An 18,870-nucleotide genomic window follows, 5' to 3' on the forward strand; every position below is an offset into this window, starting at 1 on the left:
GCCCAGAAGCAGCCAGCTTGAACTAATAGAAGAGGAACTGTGTTCCATCAAAAGTTCCGGGAGCAAGGTTGGCAGGTTCCAATGCATTCGCCTTATAGTCCAGAGCTCCTAGCGAAAACGACCTGTTCTTACGGCGAATGATTTTTCTGGTGAAAATAATAATAACAACATTATAATAATGATGAATAGGGATGATGGAATTATCTACATAATAGAACAAAAGGTGCATATTTGAACAAAATGAAATTTGAGCAGAAAAAATGGGTTTTCCCTAGCCTAATACAACCATCGGCGGGATTAAATTTGTTTTGCTTTCCGTATATCTTTTTCCTACGCCTATGGTTGTCTCAACCCACTTTGACAGTTCGTATCGCAACTACTGTCAATCGAATGTTTAACTACATCCATTCATATAGTTTTGCTTCCACGCATCTCCTAATCAACAATCTCATTTTTTATTTGTGCATAACAGCAGTACGCCAAGAAAACATACAATTAGATGCGATTTAGTGCAAAGCAGCTATTGCTTCATAAGGGCAGCGTTGACGAAAGAAAGCGTAGAAAATGTGCGTAGATTAGCTAATAGTCAATAGCGGTATCGCGAGTCGATGGGGAGGTATTTGCTTCATTAGTCGTTTTGCTGGCTGTGAGTGAAAATAGTGAAACGCGACCTTCTGCCGAATCCTTCGGTTGAAACAAGGAAGTGATAGTTTGATTGCACTCGGTACCTCCACATTTTCACGGTTCACAGCAATGGTGCTCAATGTGAAGTGGATTCCGACGGAGATATTTCTGCTGTTTGCGTTGATCATTCAGAATCAACCATCGGAATGTGCCCACCTGACAGGAGCATTCCCAGTGGATGATTTCTTTAGGTTTCTAATCAAATTTGGCTTTCAAAAAACGGAGAAACATTCGCAGCAGAATACAGAGTCGGATACGTTCGGATACATCTATGGAAACATTACATCACGAGCAAATTTAATGGTTCCGATAACGTTTGCCGTGCTGGATAAGCACAACTTCTTAGAGTATTATGCAAATCGAAACAACTATAACCGGGAGGTTGCCTGCCAGCGCATGTTCGACAAATTAGATAAGGTGGCATTCAACAGTCGGTGCAATAACGGAGCAGAAGCGGATTATCTGCGACGGATACCTTGCGAGAAGGGCAAACTTTGTGCGGACGAGGATACCCCTTCCAACGTGGTCGCGGGAAGTCAGTTCACATACGTGATCAACGATCCGAACGTGCCGAGGTATGTGATTGTGTAATTGATGTAATGTGTTTCATTAGATGGAGTCGTTCTCTGCTGCTTTGCTTTAAATGGGTTCACTGCTGAGCTGATCGCTGCGCAAAAAACCAGTTTAGACGATTGGGCTGGAGACAACTAGCTTTAATTTTTATCTTGTTGAGAAAAAATCGAAAAACGTTGAGCCGGGCTTGCATTGAATATATATTTTCATATTTCAGATTTTGGTACGTTTCTATTGTTTCCTGCTATCAGAATGTTACCACTTGTCAGTGGCATTATTACGACTATCGAAAATACCACACCGAACCACCGGAGATCGACTTCGACATCCAGCTGGTCAATGGGAATCCAAACAGGCAGAGTGCATCCTTCTTCAATCCGCTACTGTTCCACTTCTCCTTCGATCAGCAAAACACGCTGGAGATGTACTTGATATTTTGCATAGTTTACTTGGTAATGGTGCCACTGCAGATTTATGCGGTTCGCCTTCAAAAACATCCCGTGACAAGACTCTTCACCGTTAGTTTGGTGTTGGAATTCATCAGCGTTTGCCTGCTGCTCATCCACACCGTGCGATACGCGATGAACGGTGTTGGAAACGAGAATCTGGCGATCACCGGTGATATTTTTGACATCTTCAGTAGGGTGAGCGTTTCATAAAGTTTTGACTCAAATTAGGATTCTATTCGAACTTCCCATTTCAGACCTCATTTATGCTGATATTGCTACTGCTAGCTAAGGGCTGGGCTGTGACTAGACTACAGATCTCCGTGAGCAGTTGGATCCTTTTGATGGTCATTTGGATTCCCTATTGTGCAATTCATGTGCTTCTGTATATCTGGAATAGGGTACACTACCATTGAAACATAATTTCACCGATGCCTAACTTTCACTATTTATTTAAGACGGAAGTCGACATTATCTCCGATACTGACGAGTATCAAACGTGGCCAGGGTGGCTCGTGCTTGCTTGCAGGTATGGTTGTGGCACTATTTGACACCTAACCCTATTGAAACGGATTAATTGCTAGATCTACGATGATGCTGTGGTTTTTATGGGAGCTGAGGACAACGATGAAATACGAGCATTCGACGCAGAAGCTGGACTTCTTGCTGCACTTTGGAGCCTCTAGTCTGGTGTGGTTCATCTATTTGCCCATTGTAGCCATCATTGCAGTCAATGTCAGTCCACTGTGGCGATATAAACTGTTGCTAGGTATGTTCAAGAAATAAGAAGACATTAATATTCATTATTACAGGAAAACCTGTTTTTGTGCGATTTCTTATTTGTGTGACTGTTTAGGTGCGATATTATTATTTGTGCGATTAATTTGTGTGATTCAAGACCCGATGTCATAATAAAATCGCACAAACGAGGAATCACGCGGAAAGGGACCGTCCAAAAACAGGTTTGCCTGTACCGTTATCCCTATCTGAATGAATATTGTGATTTTTTGTCGGATTGTCTGATAAAGCAGACATTCATTCTTATCAAAATCATACAGTTGGCTTTCGAGCTATGATTTTCTGAAAGTGCAGATACTGTGCGTACGACTTTATAACAATCAGCCAAATGTACTGGAAAAAAGGTAATGAAGATGGTAGAGTTTCGGGCGATATATCCTGCGCTGCCATAACTATTTCTCAAATAGTGACGTGACGTTGTGTTTATCTTTGATTGCCCACCGCATCCATGTAAAAATGGTAGTAGGAAGTAAATTATCAATTAAAAACGTACATTTTTTAAGAATTCACGCTGAATATGAGGCTAATGTGTTAGCGTGCAGTGAATACTTTTGAAATCATCGTCGAAAAAGACGGATAAAAGTGATATTTCCATGTGCCATTTTCATTCGCCCACGTTCATAGAAACAAACGAAATTTCATTATTTTAACGTTATGAAGTTGATGTTTCGAAGGCTCTCAGTGTCGGTGTGTATGATGTGAGATAATAATCGCCAATCAATCAAAATTTCACCGAAAATGTTACTGCTTTCGAGAACTAAGCATACGACTGCTCTCTGGACTTTTTTGCCACGTAAATAATCGAAATAAGTCACGATACAATTGTCATCTGTTGAAAAACAAACGGAAACGTAAATAATTACGACACGATATTTTGCTTACCAATACAGATATACTTCGCCTACTACTCCACCTCGATATGTACCTCATTGCAATCAGCCGTTATTTGAATCCGATGTTTAATGTGCGATTCACATAGAACGTTACGTAAAAGAACGTCCACGTTCCGTCACCGTCTACACCAATTCACACTTGCAGTCTATGCTTGCAGCAGCATCGTCACTTCAAATGTCAAATGAATGATTTATTAAATGTTATTCATGGTGTCGCCACTTACAACAGTTTTAAATTGCAATGCCCTCTTTCTAATGAGCATGCCTAAAACCAGTCCTAAATTTAGAAAAAAATCAATGAAAAGCATTGAATTATATTATTTAAATGCTTAAGTCCTGTAGTCCCGACCCTTATTCAACAATAATAATAGTTAAACTATTTTTCTCAACTAGTCGCGAATGATTTTGACTCTGAAATTTGGAATCAAGAGTTATGTTGACATAAAGAATATAACCAAAATCAATACAAAACCCGAGACACAAAGCCCAGACAAAAACCCAACGAACCGTCCGTCTCCGTCAATTAAGTGCGATTCACATACAACATCCACGTCACGTTACGTCAATGATTCTACCATGCAATTCTCATGAAAACATTCACATACACCAGCAACGTAACGACCCGTCAGCATACGTTCAACGAAAACGACCGGCAGGATTTGTAGAAAAGAATAATTGACGGAGACGGACGGCTCGTTTGGTTTTTGTCTGGGCTGTGTGTCTCGGCTTTTGTTTTGATTTGGTTGTACAGTAATTTACATCTAATTCGACATTAAGATAATTGAACAGATCTGTGATGCAACGCGTTTACTTGGACATTTTGTAAACATTGAGTTCGGGGCCCAAATTATGGCACCACATTGAATGTCGCCACCAGTCGTGAATGTACAATTACTGGGCAAAATCGACTCCAATGCGACACTGAGTGGTGCCTCAACATATTGCATTATAAGCAACTTATTGTACTTTTTATGCCAACATATCTCCAAATTTCGGAGTGAAAATCATTCGTGACTAGCTGAGAGAAATATTCTATTTTTCATTATTGTTGAATAAGGGTCGCACTACGGGATTTAAGCATTTAAATAATTGAATTCAATGATTTTCATTGAATTTTTCAAAATTTAGAACTGATTCTAGGCATGCTGATTTCAAAGAGGGCATTGCAATTGAAAATTGTTGTAGGTGGCGACACCATGAATAACATTAAATAAATCATTCGTTTGACATTTGACGTGACGGTGCTGGTGAAAGCATTGACTGCATGTGTGAATTGATAGAGACGTTGACGGAACGTAGACGTTCTTCTCCGTAACGTTCTATGTGAATCGCACATTATTATTTTCTTCAAATCCTGCCGGTTGTTTTCGTTGAACGTATGCCGACAGGTCGTTACGTTGCCGGTGTATGTGAATGTTTCCATTTTGGGCACCTTACACGATCAAAATGATTGACAATAAGTGTCTTCAATATCGTGACAGCTAGGCTTTCGACATCCGATCTAACTTTAATTAATATTTGGCACCTTACACGGTCAATATCGTCCTCAACCCGAGACAACGAAAATATTCGCGATGGTGACATTCGAGTTTGGGATCCAAACTATTCTCCATCAGATTAGAAGGTCAAAAGGCAATTTTAAATTGGTAAAATTTGAATGAAAATATCTATTTGGTATTATTTAATAAGTTGAAGCGCGTAGTCCTAACCCTAACTTAACCTTTTTCCTCTGAATTTTCAGATATCCCTACTAAAATTTATTATTATAATATAACGTCAAAATTCGTCAACATCAACAATTTTTGTATGGGATTTTCTCACCACTTGCAGAAAAAAGTGATTTGTATTCACATAGAATACTAATTTGATTCCGAAAAGTTAATTTTCATTCATAATTTACACTTTACAATTCGTTTTTCCTTCTCAAAAACACATCATAATACTGGCTTCACAAATACAGACTGTTCCTTTCAGTTCCAGAGATGCCACATTATTTTAGTTTGCAAAAATATATGCAAGTTATATTATCTGCAAGCAAATATTTTTATTCCATAAATAAGACTATGACAGTAGAACCCCGATCATCCGCAAGTGGGTGATCTGCCCTGTGGATTATTCGCGACTGCGAGTTCCACAGTAAATCAATAGGCCTTTCCGGAATTTGTTAGTGAGTGGTAGGCTTTTACATTATTTAGCCACTGGTGTACACGACCTTATAGATAGTTTAATGATTTCTGTATTGATAAAACATAGTTTTTATGTTGAAACATCTTTTTTTCATGATTTTCGTTATTCGCGGTGAGCTTGCCCGCCTATTCCACAAATAATCGGGATTCTACTGTAGCTTGAATTAACACATTATGTTTTTTTATCTGTGATTTTCCCAGATCTTCTAATTCTCCAAATTTTATAGCGGAGTGTGAAGAAACACACAACCCGCTCGCTAGCGCAAAGAATGACCGAGTTCAACGTTAAAAATTGCTAAAACGTTGTTAAGTTTCATCCACACTCTCATCATCACATTGTCAGTTTACTTTGAGGTTTTGATTTGTATTGTGAAAAGTACCGTATTTTGCTATTAAAAGTATCAGTTTTCCAAACCAAAAGCTTTCATTTATGATTCCTATAATTTCAGTAGTTTATAAATTTGAATTGCAATCGCAAAAAAGACTAACAAAAATTAAATGTCCGCTTGCAAATCTGGCAACTCAGTCTGGAAGCCCGTGAGGTAAAACGTCAACATCATGCATCCATATGAAATGTCGAAAATCCGGATTTCTCAGTCGTCGGCCATGTTCAGCTGTCATTATGCCAAGGGATTGCTAAGATGGCCGCCTTTCTGTAGCCAGCATAGAAAATCATGAGCATAGAAATCATAACCTAAAATTAAAAATGAAGTGCTCCGCGCGATTCTCCAGCAGTGATTTTGATTGCAAATCTCCAAGAAACCTTCCGAATGGGTATCCATATATCGCTTGTCAAAGGAATCTGACTCCAAACAATAAACGATACGTGAGCCCCCTAAGCGCGAGCCCTGTTTTATTTTTGGATGTCGATATACAGAACCACTATATCGGTTCAGCATGGAATTGCTGTATACATACACATATTTTATGTAACATGAAGTAGTTTAATTCTTGTTTATGGATTATTGTTGGTTCTCCGAGTCTGTTATTATTTTTTGTACAAAGATGTGTACTTGTTATGCATGTATTTTTGATTTAAAAAATGCATGTTGAATGATAAACCATGTTACATATTAACATATTACTGCCCAGGTGTAGATTATGTTTACTTTGCGACTTTTGCGGGAAACTCGAACTTTGCAAGCTTCAGTACACAACAAAACAACAAAAATGACAGATAAAACACACACAAAAAATATTCTTAAAGTGTTATGTGGTATCATTTAAAATGCGCTTAAGGTGAAGGTGGAAGCTAGCCACAAATGGTTGCCACAATGGCGCTCATTTCTTTCATCTCCCTCCCTCACCCCTCGCCCTAAAACCAATAATTTTGCGAAACAGTGTAGAGAAAATTATCGTTTTCGCACACTTTCCATCAAGCAATATCAACCAAACTCTAATCGATTACTCACAAGATATTAAATTTTCATCAGCTGTCGCACTGTATAGTGAAAAACGTCGGAAAACTCGAGCTAGTGCTCCGAAAGTTAAATTTTCATTTTTCAATCTTCGACAATGGTTTTGTTTGTATTCTTGAAAGCATCGTTATTTTTTGACACTGATGCCAGACAACATCATCGAAACAGCTATAAAAACCACTCTTATTGAGTGGTTAGTGGTTAATGTGGTTAATGTTAATGGTTAATGTTATTTCTGAATTATAGCGTTTCATGTCATAAAAATCAATAGAATAAAATTGTGTTGATATCAATACAATTATTATTTTTACGTTTAATGGGTCTATAATGTAAGTTTTAGCAACTTTAACATTGGGTAATAAAATTGTATTGCAGAGCTCGGAACACTGCCACGGCTGCCTGTGCTTTCAAAAACAGTTAACGGAAAAGTATTACATTCAATCAAAATACCTCGGCCAACGAAGAGAAGAGTTAAGGCTCTTCAACGTGAATATGTGAAAACAATACGATCAACGAAGGAAAATATCAAGGAATTATCAATATCGAGTTACTGTGCGGAAGAACTTGTTAATACCAAAAGAGCCCCAATTCGAATGTGTTAAAAATTTGTTCGCTTATGATCAGAATTTTATTTCATGTGAAAATACACATTCTATATATGTCTATACATGCAATTGTTCATCGGAACATATCGTTCATACATTTTACTTTAGTATTGAATTGTTATTTTTTTCAAATGTATTCAAAGACTCGTGTCAATGAAGCGCCACACAGTCTGATAAGTGAATGGATCTATTTACGTGTGCTTTGCTCTTCTCTCATAAACACTATTATCCCATTTTTACACGTGGGTTTACCTATACTACTACAATGGCTAGATTCCACCTTCACCTTAACGCTTTAGTTTCATCAAAAACGGGCATTTTCGCATATTAAATTTCATACGCTGGGCACTAATGGGTTAATTAAATTTTGGAACCGATCCGATTGAATTTGTATGAATTGGTATTAGAATAATTGTTTCCTTATACGGCTTTTTGCTTTGCGGCCAAATTTTGTGGAACGAATCTAGGCCGTAAAGCGAGGTATGGGTGTACTCATTTGGATGTGCGAGGAACCGGTCCTTCATCCCGTTTAATCTAATCACTGAATAAAGTTTGTTGAAATTAAACGTGGCGGTTAAGTAATTATTCGCGATCCGAAATCGTGGGTGGTCAAGTGTGGTTTGCTGGGAAACTATCTCGGGGTTCTCGGGCATTCGTGAAACAGTTCACTAGACATTAAAAATCGTTTAGAAAAAATGTAAACTACTACATCGTTGAATAAAGTGTTTAGTATGATTCCTTGCTGTGGTGGCTGAGAGCAGACAAACGACCGCAAAGGGTTAATAGAGTAAATTACAGTGTTGAATAGCCTACATCGAATGAACAAAGTACAAAAATAACTAGAGAGGGTCGGGTCTGTTGTACGAACGAGATTTAAGTCAACGAGTGGAAATAAATTAACACCGAAAATGTGTTTTAACAATGAATTTTATTTGAACGATCTGTATTTCTCGGAATTCAAGTAAAAACAATGTCGCATCAATATGGCAATCGACCTTAAAATTTCAAAAAGTTACCCCATTCGAAAAATCAATCGAACTTAAGGGAGAGTGGCGCAAAGTGGTCAAAATATGTTTTGTTTTGAAATTGCATGAAACGTCGAGATCTACTGTCATCTAAAAAAAAAGTTGTCAAAAATTGACACACTGAAATCAGAATGAATTAAAAAAAATTTTACATCGCAGTAAATCTGGACGTTTCGAGCAATTATAAGACATTTGGTATCCAATTTTTTTTTTTTAATGTTTTCAAAAGTTTTACCTCAAATTTTAACGTCTGCGTTACTAGTAAATGAAGTCCGATTGAGCTAATATTTTGTATTAGGGTATTTTATCATGTGAATCTACATTTCGCACGAAGTGCCATATAAAACATTGAGATGATTTTTTTTTCAAATTTAATTTTCAAAAAAAATTTCGATATGACAGTAGATCCCAATGTTTCATGCAATTTTAAGACATTTGGCATATTTTTTATTCAGAAACACCCTTTTCATTGACAATTCCATGACCGGTCCATTACCAGCAGTGTTGACAGTACCAAAACCCTTTCTCTCGTAACACTGGCCATCAAATCCTGTTTTACTAATCACATCAACTTCCAGTACAGCCAACCTAACCACCGACCTACCTACAAGCCCCCTCGCAGTTTGTATGATAGCTTGCCGAACTCTTCCGTCGACCCTTTTAATAACTTGAACAACCCGACCTTTCGTCCACTCGTTACGATTACCTTCGCCAACTACCAAAACCAACTGTCCTTCATCGATTTTTTTTGCTTCGCCGCATCACTTTGGTCGCTTAGTCAGCACCGGAAGGTGCTCTCTAATCCACTTTCTCCAGAATATGTCGAGCATATTTGGTTCCACGATGAACGTATAGCTTGCCGCGAACTTGTAGCTTCGATGGCCGGTTGCCGTACACCGTTTGCGTTGCCTAGTAGAAAATCGTTCGGCGTGGGCGCCTCATTTTCTTCCGACGTAAATGGTAGATATGTTAGAGGACGACTGTTCGCGATAGCTTCTGTCTCAACCATGGAAGTCTCCAACGCCTTCATCATTCAACTTCCGATTATTATTGTACGCGATTTCCACGTCCGTTTTGATTGAACGATCCATCATCTCCCAAGCACCACCCATTTGGGGAGTGCTAGGAGGATTGAAGATCCACTTGGTAGCGGTACCTGGAAACGTCACAGCCGTTTTCTCAACTTTCTCCTTATGTGATCGATCGGCGCGAAAATGCGAAAATCCGTAGATAAACTATGAGTCACTTCAACGTGCACTGCACGTATTGTCAAACATGTGAACAGAGCTTTCCTGCGTTTTGCATTGCTCCTTGCAATCTTTACCGTCATGGGTCCAAAAAATCCAGACCAATGTACGTAAACGGTGGAACAATTACGCGATCCGTGCAAGAGACAATGGTGCCATACGAGGGATATTCGGTTCGTTTTTGTAAACTCAACACCATTGGTATGTTTTTGCTACTTTTCTGACTGCCGACCGGGGTGCTGACACATGATAACCCCCCAGCAAACATTAAATCGCATAACAAACGTATATACAACATCATATGCCCTAAAATTTGGTTGGCATATAATGCGCCTAACTGGCATATGCATGCAAAAGTGGAGGCCATATACATACATGGCAAATGCTTACCGAATTTGTTTGGATGAATATGCCACTTTGACCGGCTATAATAGCGATTATGTTGGAATTGAATTGCGATCTAATATGAATATATTCATGAATTGTCAAAGCACCAAATACGACTTTTGTCACACTCATATACGATTTATTACAGACATAGAAAAAAAACAAGCAAAATATGTTCGTGAAATATTTATTATTGCCTCACGAATCGCCTTTTTTGTATATGAGTATTTATGTTTGTAGAAATAATAATTGTTTGATTGACTTGTGTTGGGAGTGGAAAATGAATGTTTAAAATGGCACAGATTGATGTTTGGTGAAAACTGTTCCGATGCGGGTTCGAACTCCGGTCGTCTGGATTATCATCCACAAGCTATCTCGCGCGGCTATCTGAAATTTGATTCAACAGCGGTTAAAACTTTCGAGTGCATCAGCCTTTCATTGACATTTCAATATGATGTAATATGTTCTTTATTAGGATCTAATATGATTTACTGTTTCATGATTTTCTTCAGCATGCAACACGATTTACTACAGTACTGAATCGATTAAAATTATACGCTTATACGACACACAAACTGCATCAGCGTAATATACGCATATGATGCGGATTAAATATATTTAACGACAATGTACATCATAAAATTGATGTTTATTATACCGAATTGCGACTTAATATGATAATGGTATATAAAATCGAGTTTTTACATTTTATACGATTTCAAATATACACGATACATACTTTGATTGATATTATATGCGATTATGATTTATTCGGATTTCTTGTAAGACTTCCCAGCAAACATTAAATCGCATAACAAGCGTATATATAACATCATATGCCCTAAAATTTGGTTGGCATATAATGCGCCTAACTGGCATATGCATGCAAAAGTGGAGGCCATATACATACATGGCAAATGCTTACCGAATTTGTTTGGATGAATATGCAACTTTGACCGGCTATAATAGCGATTGTGTTGGAATTGAATTGCGATCTAATATGAATATATTCATGAATTGTCAAAGCACCAAATACGACTTTTGCCATACTCATATACGATTTATTACAGACATAGAAAAAAAAACAAATGGCGCAAAATATTTTCGTGAATTGTTTATTATAACCTCACGAATCGCCATTTTTATATATGAGTATTTATGTTCGTAGAAAAAATAATTGATTGATTGACTTATGTTGGGAGTGGAATATGAATGTTTAAAATGACACAGATTGATGTTTGGTGGAAACTGCTCCGATGTGGGTTCGAACTCCGATCGTCTGGATTATCATCCACCAGCTATCTCGCGCGGCTATCTGAAGATTAATTCAACAGCGGTTAAAACTTTCGAGTGCATCATTGACATTTCAATATGATGTACTATGTTCTCTATTAGGATCTAATATGATTTACTGTTTCATGATTTTCTTCAGCATGCAACACGATTTACTACAGTACTGAATCGATTTAAATTATACGCTTATACGACTCATAAACTGCATCAGCGTAATATACGCATATGATGCCGATTAATTATATTTTACGACAATATACATCATAAAATCGATGTTTATTTTACCGAATTGTGACTTAATTTGATAATGGTATATAAAATCGAGTTTTTACATTTTATGCGATTTCAAATATACACGATACATACTTTGATTGATATTATATGCGATTCTGATTTATTCGGATTTCTTGTAAGACTTGGCACGTGCAAAATTATACGATTTAATGTTTGCTGGGTTGGCACGTGCAAAATTATACGATTTAATGTTTGCTGGGTTGTATGTGAATCGCACTTAACTCGTTTCGAGATAATTCAAACTCGAATCGAATCTATTTTAGTATTATGTATCTTTTTCGAGTTATTATTCTCAGTGTACTAGATTTCGAGTAAAATTTGCCTCGAAGAGAAATGTCAAATTTTTGGGTTTGTAAACAAATCAAACTTGATTATGATTATTGCAAATATCAATGCCGAAAAACAAATTTAATTTGATATTATATTAGAATTGTGATTTAAAAGAAAATATCGCCAAATGTTTTTTGACGCTCGCGATAGTGAAGAAGAGAGCTGTGAGTGAGTTTGTCTTATATACGTTTCCGATACAAATGATAATAATAATTCTTTTGTTTAAAGGTTTCGGCAGTATATCAGACTTCGTCGAGAAGCATTTCAAAATATTTCGAATACAACCGTGTCCCAAACAACTTTCACTACTACTTCTGCAGCTTTGAAATTAGCGGCCGTTCGAATCTTCTGGCTTCTGGCCGTACCAAATTAATGTAATGAAGGAGAAAACTTTTTACTTGGTATGGCTATACAAACAGTTTCATCAGTGTTCAATGAAATTATGCCACTTCTGGAAAGAAACTTATGCGAAAAATGGATCGAATTGGATACAACATCGTTTAATGAAACAAAGTAATATTTCTTCGACAAATTCAAGATACTCATATACCCATACTCATATGGTACTCATATACCCATTCTAAGGCCTTCTTCTTCTTGAATGGCGTTAACGTTCCCTGTGGAACTTTTGCCGTCTCAACGTATTCATTAACTAGCGTCGTTCATTAATACTTGGTTGAGATTTCTATGCCGAATAACACGCCTTGAATGTACTCTAAAGTGGCAAGCTCTAGAATACGCGTGACCACAGTGCAAGCCGGAAGAATTTTCTTTGACGAAAAATCCCCCAACCAGAACGGGAATCGAACCCGAACACCCGGCATGATAGTGTGGGACGCTAACCACTCGGCCACGGGTGCACCATTCTAAGGCCTACGGAAAATGAATGAATGTACTGCAAATGTGTTGCTTATTATATTTCTTTGTGATTCCATAGTGCTGAAAAATAAGTATTGTATTTATACTCACATACTTGTACAAATAGACGTTAAAACCAAAGGAAATGCAGTTGAAATTTTATTTGATGTAAGGTTTAGTATTAGAATCAATGTTTCACTAGCACTTTCCCATACGACGATCAACCATTTTTTGTCGAGAGATTTGTTCTCGTTTCGAGTTAAAAAAAATCTCGTACACAATGTTACGTAATGTAAAACTTTGCTCGAAACTCTACCTCTGCCTTATTCATTTCGCTCGTTTCGAGCCCGCTTCGAGATTCATAATGGCAAAAGCGGTCGAAACGAATAAAAATCACTCGTTTCGGAATGCGAAATGCCACCCCGGCCCATTTTTGACGTAGGATTACGTCTTTCGGGAACATATTGGGGTACAAATTGAAAATCGAAAATCGAGCACATCGTGAAAATTGTCTAATTTCAAACGCTGATTGCTCAGTCATTTCATGATGGATTGACGAAATTTTTGCGTCAATCGATTCCGGCACTCCATAACAATTTTTTACATTGTATGAAATAATATATGTCATGAAACTAACATCAAACAATTGAAAAATCTCAACTCCTGTCCTAACGGGAATACCCACTTATGATTGGTCAAAATTGTCGACACATGCGGCGGTTCCCTAACAGAGACATCAAAACCAAGCTGCCTGGGGGAAATTGGCATTGCAAGTACATGAAAGTAGGGATAGCTTTTGTTCCCACCGAAATATGTTCCCTAACAGAGACATCAAAACCAAGCTGCCAGAAGGAAATCGGCATTGCAATTACATGAAAGCAGGGGGAGCTTTTGTTCCTACCGAAATGTGTTCCCTAACAGAAACACCAAAACCAAGGTGCCCGAGGGAAATCGACAATGCAAATACATTAAAGTATGAGAAGCTTTTGTTCCTACCGAAATGTGCTCCCTAACAGAGACATCAGAACCAAGGTGCAATGCCTATGCAAATATATGCAAGTCACAAGCATTTTTATATTGCAAGTAAGGTGAGTGATACTATCAATTCTAGCAAATAAAATTTAAATTTTGAACTTTAATATTGGTTGCTTCGTCAAATTTCATATCAATGAGCGATAGTGTGTTGTGAAAAATTTAGCACAAGTGTAAGTGTAAAATTGTATATGGTAGTAGTTGTGTTAAAAATGTTAAAAATTAGAAACGATTCATTTCAATTTTCGTAAATAATATCCAAAGTGTGTTCTCACTCGAGAACGGGTCGTTCGGTTAAAGCTCTCTGTTTTGTTGTGTTCATTTTCTCCCAAGTAATGTTCATACGGCGAGAAAAATTGGAAAAGTGAAGAAATATTCGAAAAAGAGGTTTCCCATATGCTCTTCATATTGTATTAGGAGTTGTTAGTCAAATAAAAATTCGCATTGGGTTGAATAAAAGGTTGAATAAACACTCAGACAGTAAAAATTATAAAAGAAAATTATCTTTTCCATTTCAAATATGTTTTCTATACACAGTAGAACCCTGATAATCCGCGGAATAGTCGGGCTAGCTCACCGCGAAATGCGAAAATCGCAGATAACGCAATGAAGGGCTAAAAATTAGGTGCAGATACAAAAAAGATATTTAAGCATCGATACAGAAATCATTAAACTATCCATCTGTAAGGTCGTTCACACCAGTGATAAGATAATGTAAAAGACATGACCAAAAGAAAAGAACAAGACCCTACCGCTCACTGACGAATTCCGGGAAGTTCTATAGAATAACAAGTGAACTCGCTTTCGCGGGTCCGCTCGCTAATAATTGAAGTTCTACTGTATTAAAGGAACATGTTGTACTGATGACAAAAATTGATAATTGTGTTCGGTATTGATTATTATCTTATATTGCATTGTGAGTTTTTTTTTCTTTATTTTTATTCTTACATAACACAGGAGGCATCTCGTCTAGCGTTACAGAGGGCGGTTTTCATCATGTCTCATTCGGCATCTTCTTCAGGGTCCCCAAATCTTTATCAAAGAGTTTAAATATGTAATTCTTCAAGCATATCCAAAATTAACAGATAGCCTAACGGAATCCTACGTCAACTATGCGGTCGTGTCTTGAACATAACCTTCCTGTGACTTTTTTTATGCAAGCGTTCTACAACGCGAGATATCAATATGGTGTGAATCCACGTCAAATCAGCCGAAAAACCCGACCCGACAATCTTGACGCGACGGTTATGTTATGATTTAAAAAAAAAGATTAATGGATACCCCTCTATAAATAATCAGTTTTAATTAAAATTGGTCATCTGGTAATGAAAATTGTGATTTCAGGTGGCTGCCACCACATGTACAAAGTTTTAAAAAACCGTTGAGAGTCGGGTCAGCGTGGAATTGCCTTATGTCTGTAATGTTATTTATTCATTCATATAAAGGGCGAACACGAAATTATTGCGACACAGTCAACAGGGCATAACTTTTTTACCATTGGGTAAAAATCAACCAAATTTTGCACACTTTCTCATTGATGTGTATTGTCTACACGCTGTCAAACTCGAAGCCGTGTTTTTCGATTCAACGAAAATGGAGGTAAACCAACGCGAGTCGAGAGAACAAATTCTTTCCAAACACCTGGAATTTCCTGTCCTGTCGTACCGGCAGTTGGGAAAAATGTTGAACATTCACCATTCAACCGTCTCCAGAGTGTTGAAGCGGTTCCAGGAGCGGTTGACGTTGGACCACGGCAAAGGAGCTGGAAGAAAACCGGGACCGGAGAACAAAAAGACGGAGGGAAAGGTGAAGCGGATGATTAAAGCAAATCCCAACGTCTCAAGCCATGATTTGGCTAAAAAGATCGGCATGTCGCAGAGCTACGTCCAGAATGCAAAGAAGAGAGCTGGACTACATACATACAAGGTACAGAACTTCCCAAACCGCGATGAGCGGCATCAATCGATGGCTAAAACTCGGGCACGAAAGCTCTACGAGAAGATGCTGACAAAATATGGCTGCTGTGTGATGGACGACGAAACGTATACAAAAGCCGATTTTAAGCAAATTCCGGGGTTGGAGTTCAAGAGCAAGAGCAAGTTCGATGTGGACGACAAATTTAAGAAGAAGAAGATGTCGAAGTTCGCCTCCAAATATCTCGGCAGGTCATCGGCTCTTGCGGACTGAGGAGTGAGCATTTCGTGACAAAGGGCACAGTAAATGGCGAGATCTACATATCTGAGTGCCTCGAGAAGCGCCTTTTGCCGTTCTTGCAGCAGCACGACGAAGCTCTGCTATTTTGGCTAGATTTGACATCATGCCACTATTCTAAAAGTGTCCTGGAGTGGTATGAGGCCAATTCTGTCCATTTTGTTCCAAAGGAAATGAACCCGCCAAACTGTCCGGAGCTGCGCCCTGTGGAGCAGTACTGGGCAATAATGAAGCGGGAACTTCGGAAGAGCAAGAAGACAGTCAAAGACGAGAAGGACATGTTAAGAAAATGGAAAAAAACTGAGAAACTGGTACCGGATGACACTGTAAAGACTTTGATGGAGGGCATCAAACAAAAATGCGTTCAATTTTACACTCAGAGCTCCATCGATTAACTTTTCTTTTGATTTTTGAAGTAAATATTTGTATAAAACTACCCTAAAACTTTGGTTTGATACTAAACATTATAAGAAAATTGGCATGACATTTTCGGTGTCGCAATAATTTCGTGTTCGCACTTTATCTATTCCATTTAATTACAAAATGAGACATGCAATTCTACATTGCGAAATAAATGAAATCAGAGGGAAGATGTTTATGTCCATTGAATCTAATCCCACTCGATAATATTTGCAGGAATAACAAACTCCGCCGACTGTCTGGCGTACTGCGTTATGATGGGTTTGCTGTGGCCGAATCGAGCTGGTCAATATCTCCTGCTGACTGGGTCTAATTATACCGGTAGGTATTTCCAACCCACCCAAAATATTGTGTAACTGTTTTTTTCTTCCACAGGAATGGACGAACTGGATGAGTTCAACGAGGCGCCCCACATCATCCACCGGGACACGGATGTGCTACGAGTTGGATGTGTTGACGATTTCGTCGAGAATGATGATGAAATTGAAACGCTAGTGTTGAGTACGGATGATCTGTTGAACACCGGAAATCATCTCAGCGGAGCAGATCATCATCATCCCAATCTGGTGAGTACTGGAGGCAGCAAACCGTTGGTATTGAACGGTCGAAGTCGTAACCATTTGTAGAAATGTGAGCCACCCTTGGTGCCCGATGCTGCTGCATTTGTTGTAGACTTTTAAGCTGTAACGTTCATTGAATGAAAAACCTTCGAGTTTTGTGAATGGTAATGTAATTCAATTTTTTAAAAAAAAGATAAGGACTATCTAAATTAAATAAATTATCGAGAGTCTAATGAAACATGATACTATGTGCCATATCGGAGCAGATTGTAGCTGTGTTAACGATCAGAACATGCAAAATTAATGGCTCAATAGACAAACGAGAGACTCTCGCCGTTGTAGAGTACTTCGACAGTAGAGTTGGGAATAGCTTATTTCGTTTTCAATCTGAAGCATGTAATTATTATGTCACCTTCCAGTAGTTTAATGAAAGGCGTGTGATACATAAGGAACAATAGCAATGAACCACAGGCGAAAAAAGAGAGAAAGCGATGTTATATATATATAATTCGATAGGTCGTAGAATTAGGAAACTTAATTAACTACTGAAACCAATAAGTATTTCAATCTCTGCGAAAATAGGTTTGATAATTCCGTACTGTTTTTTGTGATTACTTTGTTCTGTATTCTTTTCCAGTAGGACTTAGCATCATAAACTTTTCGATATAATTTACCTAATTGTTCTCTCCCTACATTTTCTATTCCTCATACGAAGCGGCATTTTATTAGCATCACAAACATTAACCACTGCTGCAAACCACAAATGCAATTTAAGTACCTTTAAGCATAATGAAATGAAACAAGAAAAATCACATGCAATACTACTCAACATACTAACTCACGAAATATGCAGCTTAAATGATACAAAGCTTTTTTTCCAAAAACGAGACAGAGCCACTATTTTACCGAATTTAAAGCTAGAATACCAATTATTTATTACATAATCAACACAAACCATAAATACTAAATGAAACGAGAATTTTAACGGACGAAATATGAACTCAATTAACATAAACAGACGTAAGAAACTATTGGGAAAAAAAGTTATGAATCGAAGATAGAAAAAACAACACGGAATAGATTAAAGTTGTGATAATTTATATACAAAAGTGGAATGAGCAAATTATTGCAAATTATTACTGTAAATACTTTTTAGGAATCTTAACCAATCGAACAAGAATCGTGATTTGTAGCTCACTTACAAGTTTAGTGACGTGGAAACAAAGAAACAAAAAAAATGGGCAGAATACTATAACAAAGTAAGTGGAGAAAATAATCTCAACAGTTTAATACATATGCAGAGTTTTATACGATCACCAAAAGTATGACGATCAAATTTTAACAAATCGTTTTTGTGTACATATGAAATATTCGCCTAATAAAAACAAAGGATACATTTGGATAAAAGTCGCCAATTTTAGCCGAACGAGTCTTACTTACCTGAAGTTGGTTTTCATTTTACATTTTACTGTTTGAAGTTCCATAGATGAAGTTTTAGTGCAAGTGAGATGGCATTTTTATAAATTTTTTTTAAAAATTCTAAATCGTTCATTTTTACACTCTCAAAAATGATAACGTTTACATTTTAACTTATTGTTGATAGCATGGGA

The 18,870-nt window shown here is 37.6% G+C and overlaps 1 protein-coding gene across 1 annotated transcript; it reads left to right on the forward strand.

Annotated features, from left to right (window-relative positions):
* Positions 1 to 372: 372 nt before the first annotated feature.
* LOC129770079 (integral membrane protein GPR180-like) lies at positions 373 to 18,668 on the forward strand. The gene is made up of 7 exons (XM_055772702.1): positions 373 to 1,259; positions 1,475 to 1,901; positions 1,961 to 2,104; positions 2,162 to 2,232; positions 2,288 to 2,472; positions 16,917 to 17,021; positions 17,076 to 18,668. The coding sequence occupies exons 1-7, from the start codon at positions 754 to 756 to the stop codon at positions 17,324 to 17,326; spliced, it is 1,689 nt and encodes a 562-aa protein (XP_055628677.1). The 5' UTR covers positions 373 to 753; the 3' UTR covers positions 17,327 to 18,668.
* The last annotated feature ends 202 nt before the right edge of the window (positions 18,669 to 18,870 follow it).

The sequence above is a fragment of the Toxorhynchites rutilus genome, chromosome 2 (genome assembly GCF_029784135.1).
Source record: "Toxorhynchites rutilus septentrionalis strain SRP chromosome 2, ASM2978413v1, whole genome shotgun sequence".
NCBI lineage: Eukaryota > Metazoa > Arthropoda > Insecta > Diptera > Culicidae > Toxorhynchites > Toxorhynchites rutilus.

Coding starts and splice junctions, on each gene's coding strand:
- LOC129770079 (XM_055772702.1), top strand. CDS start 754: ATGGTGCTCAATGTGAAGTGGATTCCGACGGAGATATTTCTGCTGTTT. Junction 2,105..2,161: donor TTCTGTATATCTGGAATAGG/GTACACTACCAT, acceptor TATTTATTTAAG/ACGGAAGTCGACATTATCTC. Junction 2,473..16,916: donor GCGATATAAACTGTTGCTAG/GTATGTTCAAGA, acceptor TAATATTTGCAG/GAATAACAAACTCCGCCGAC.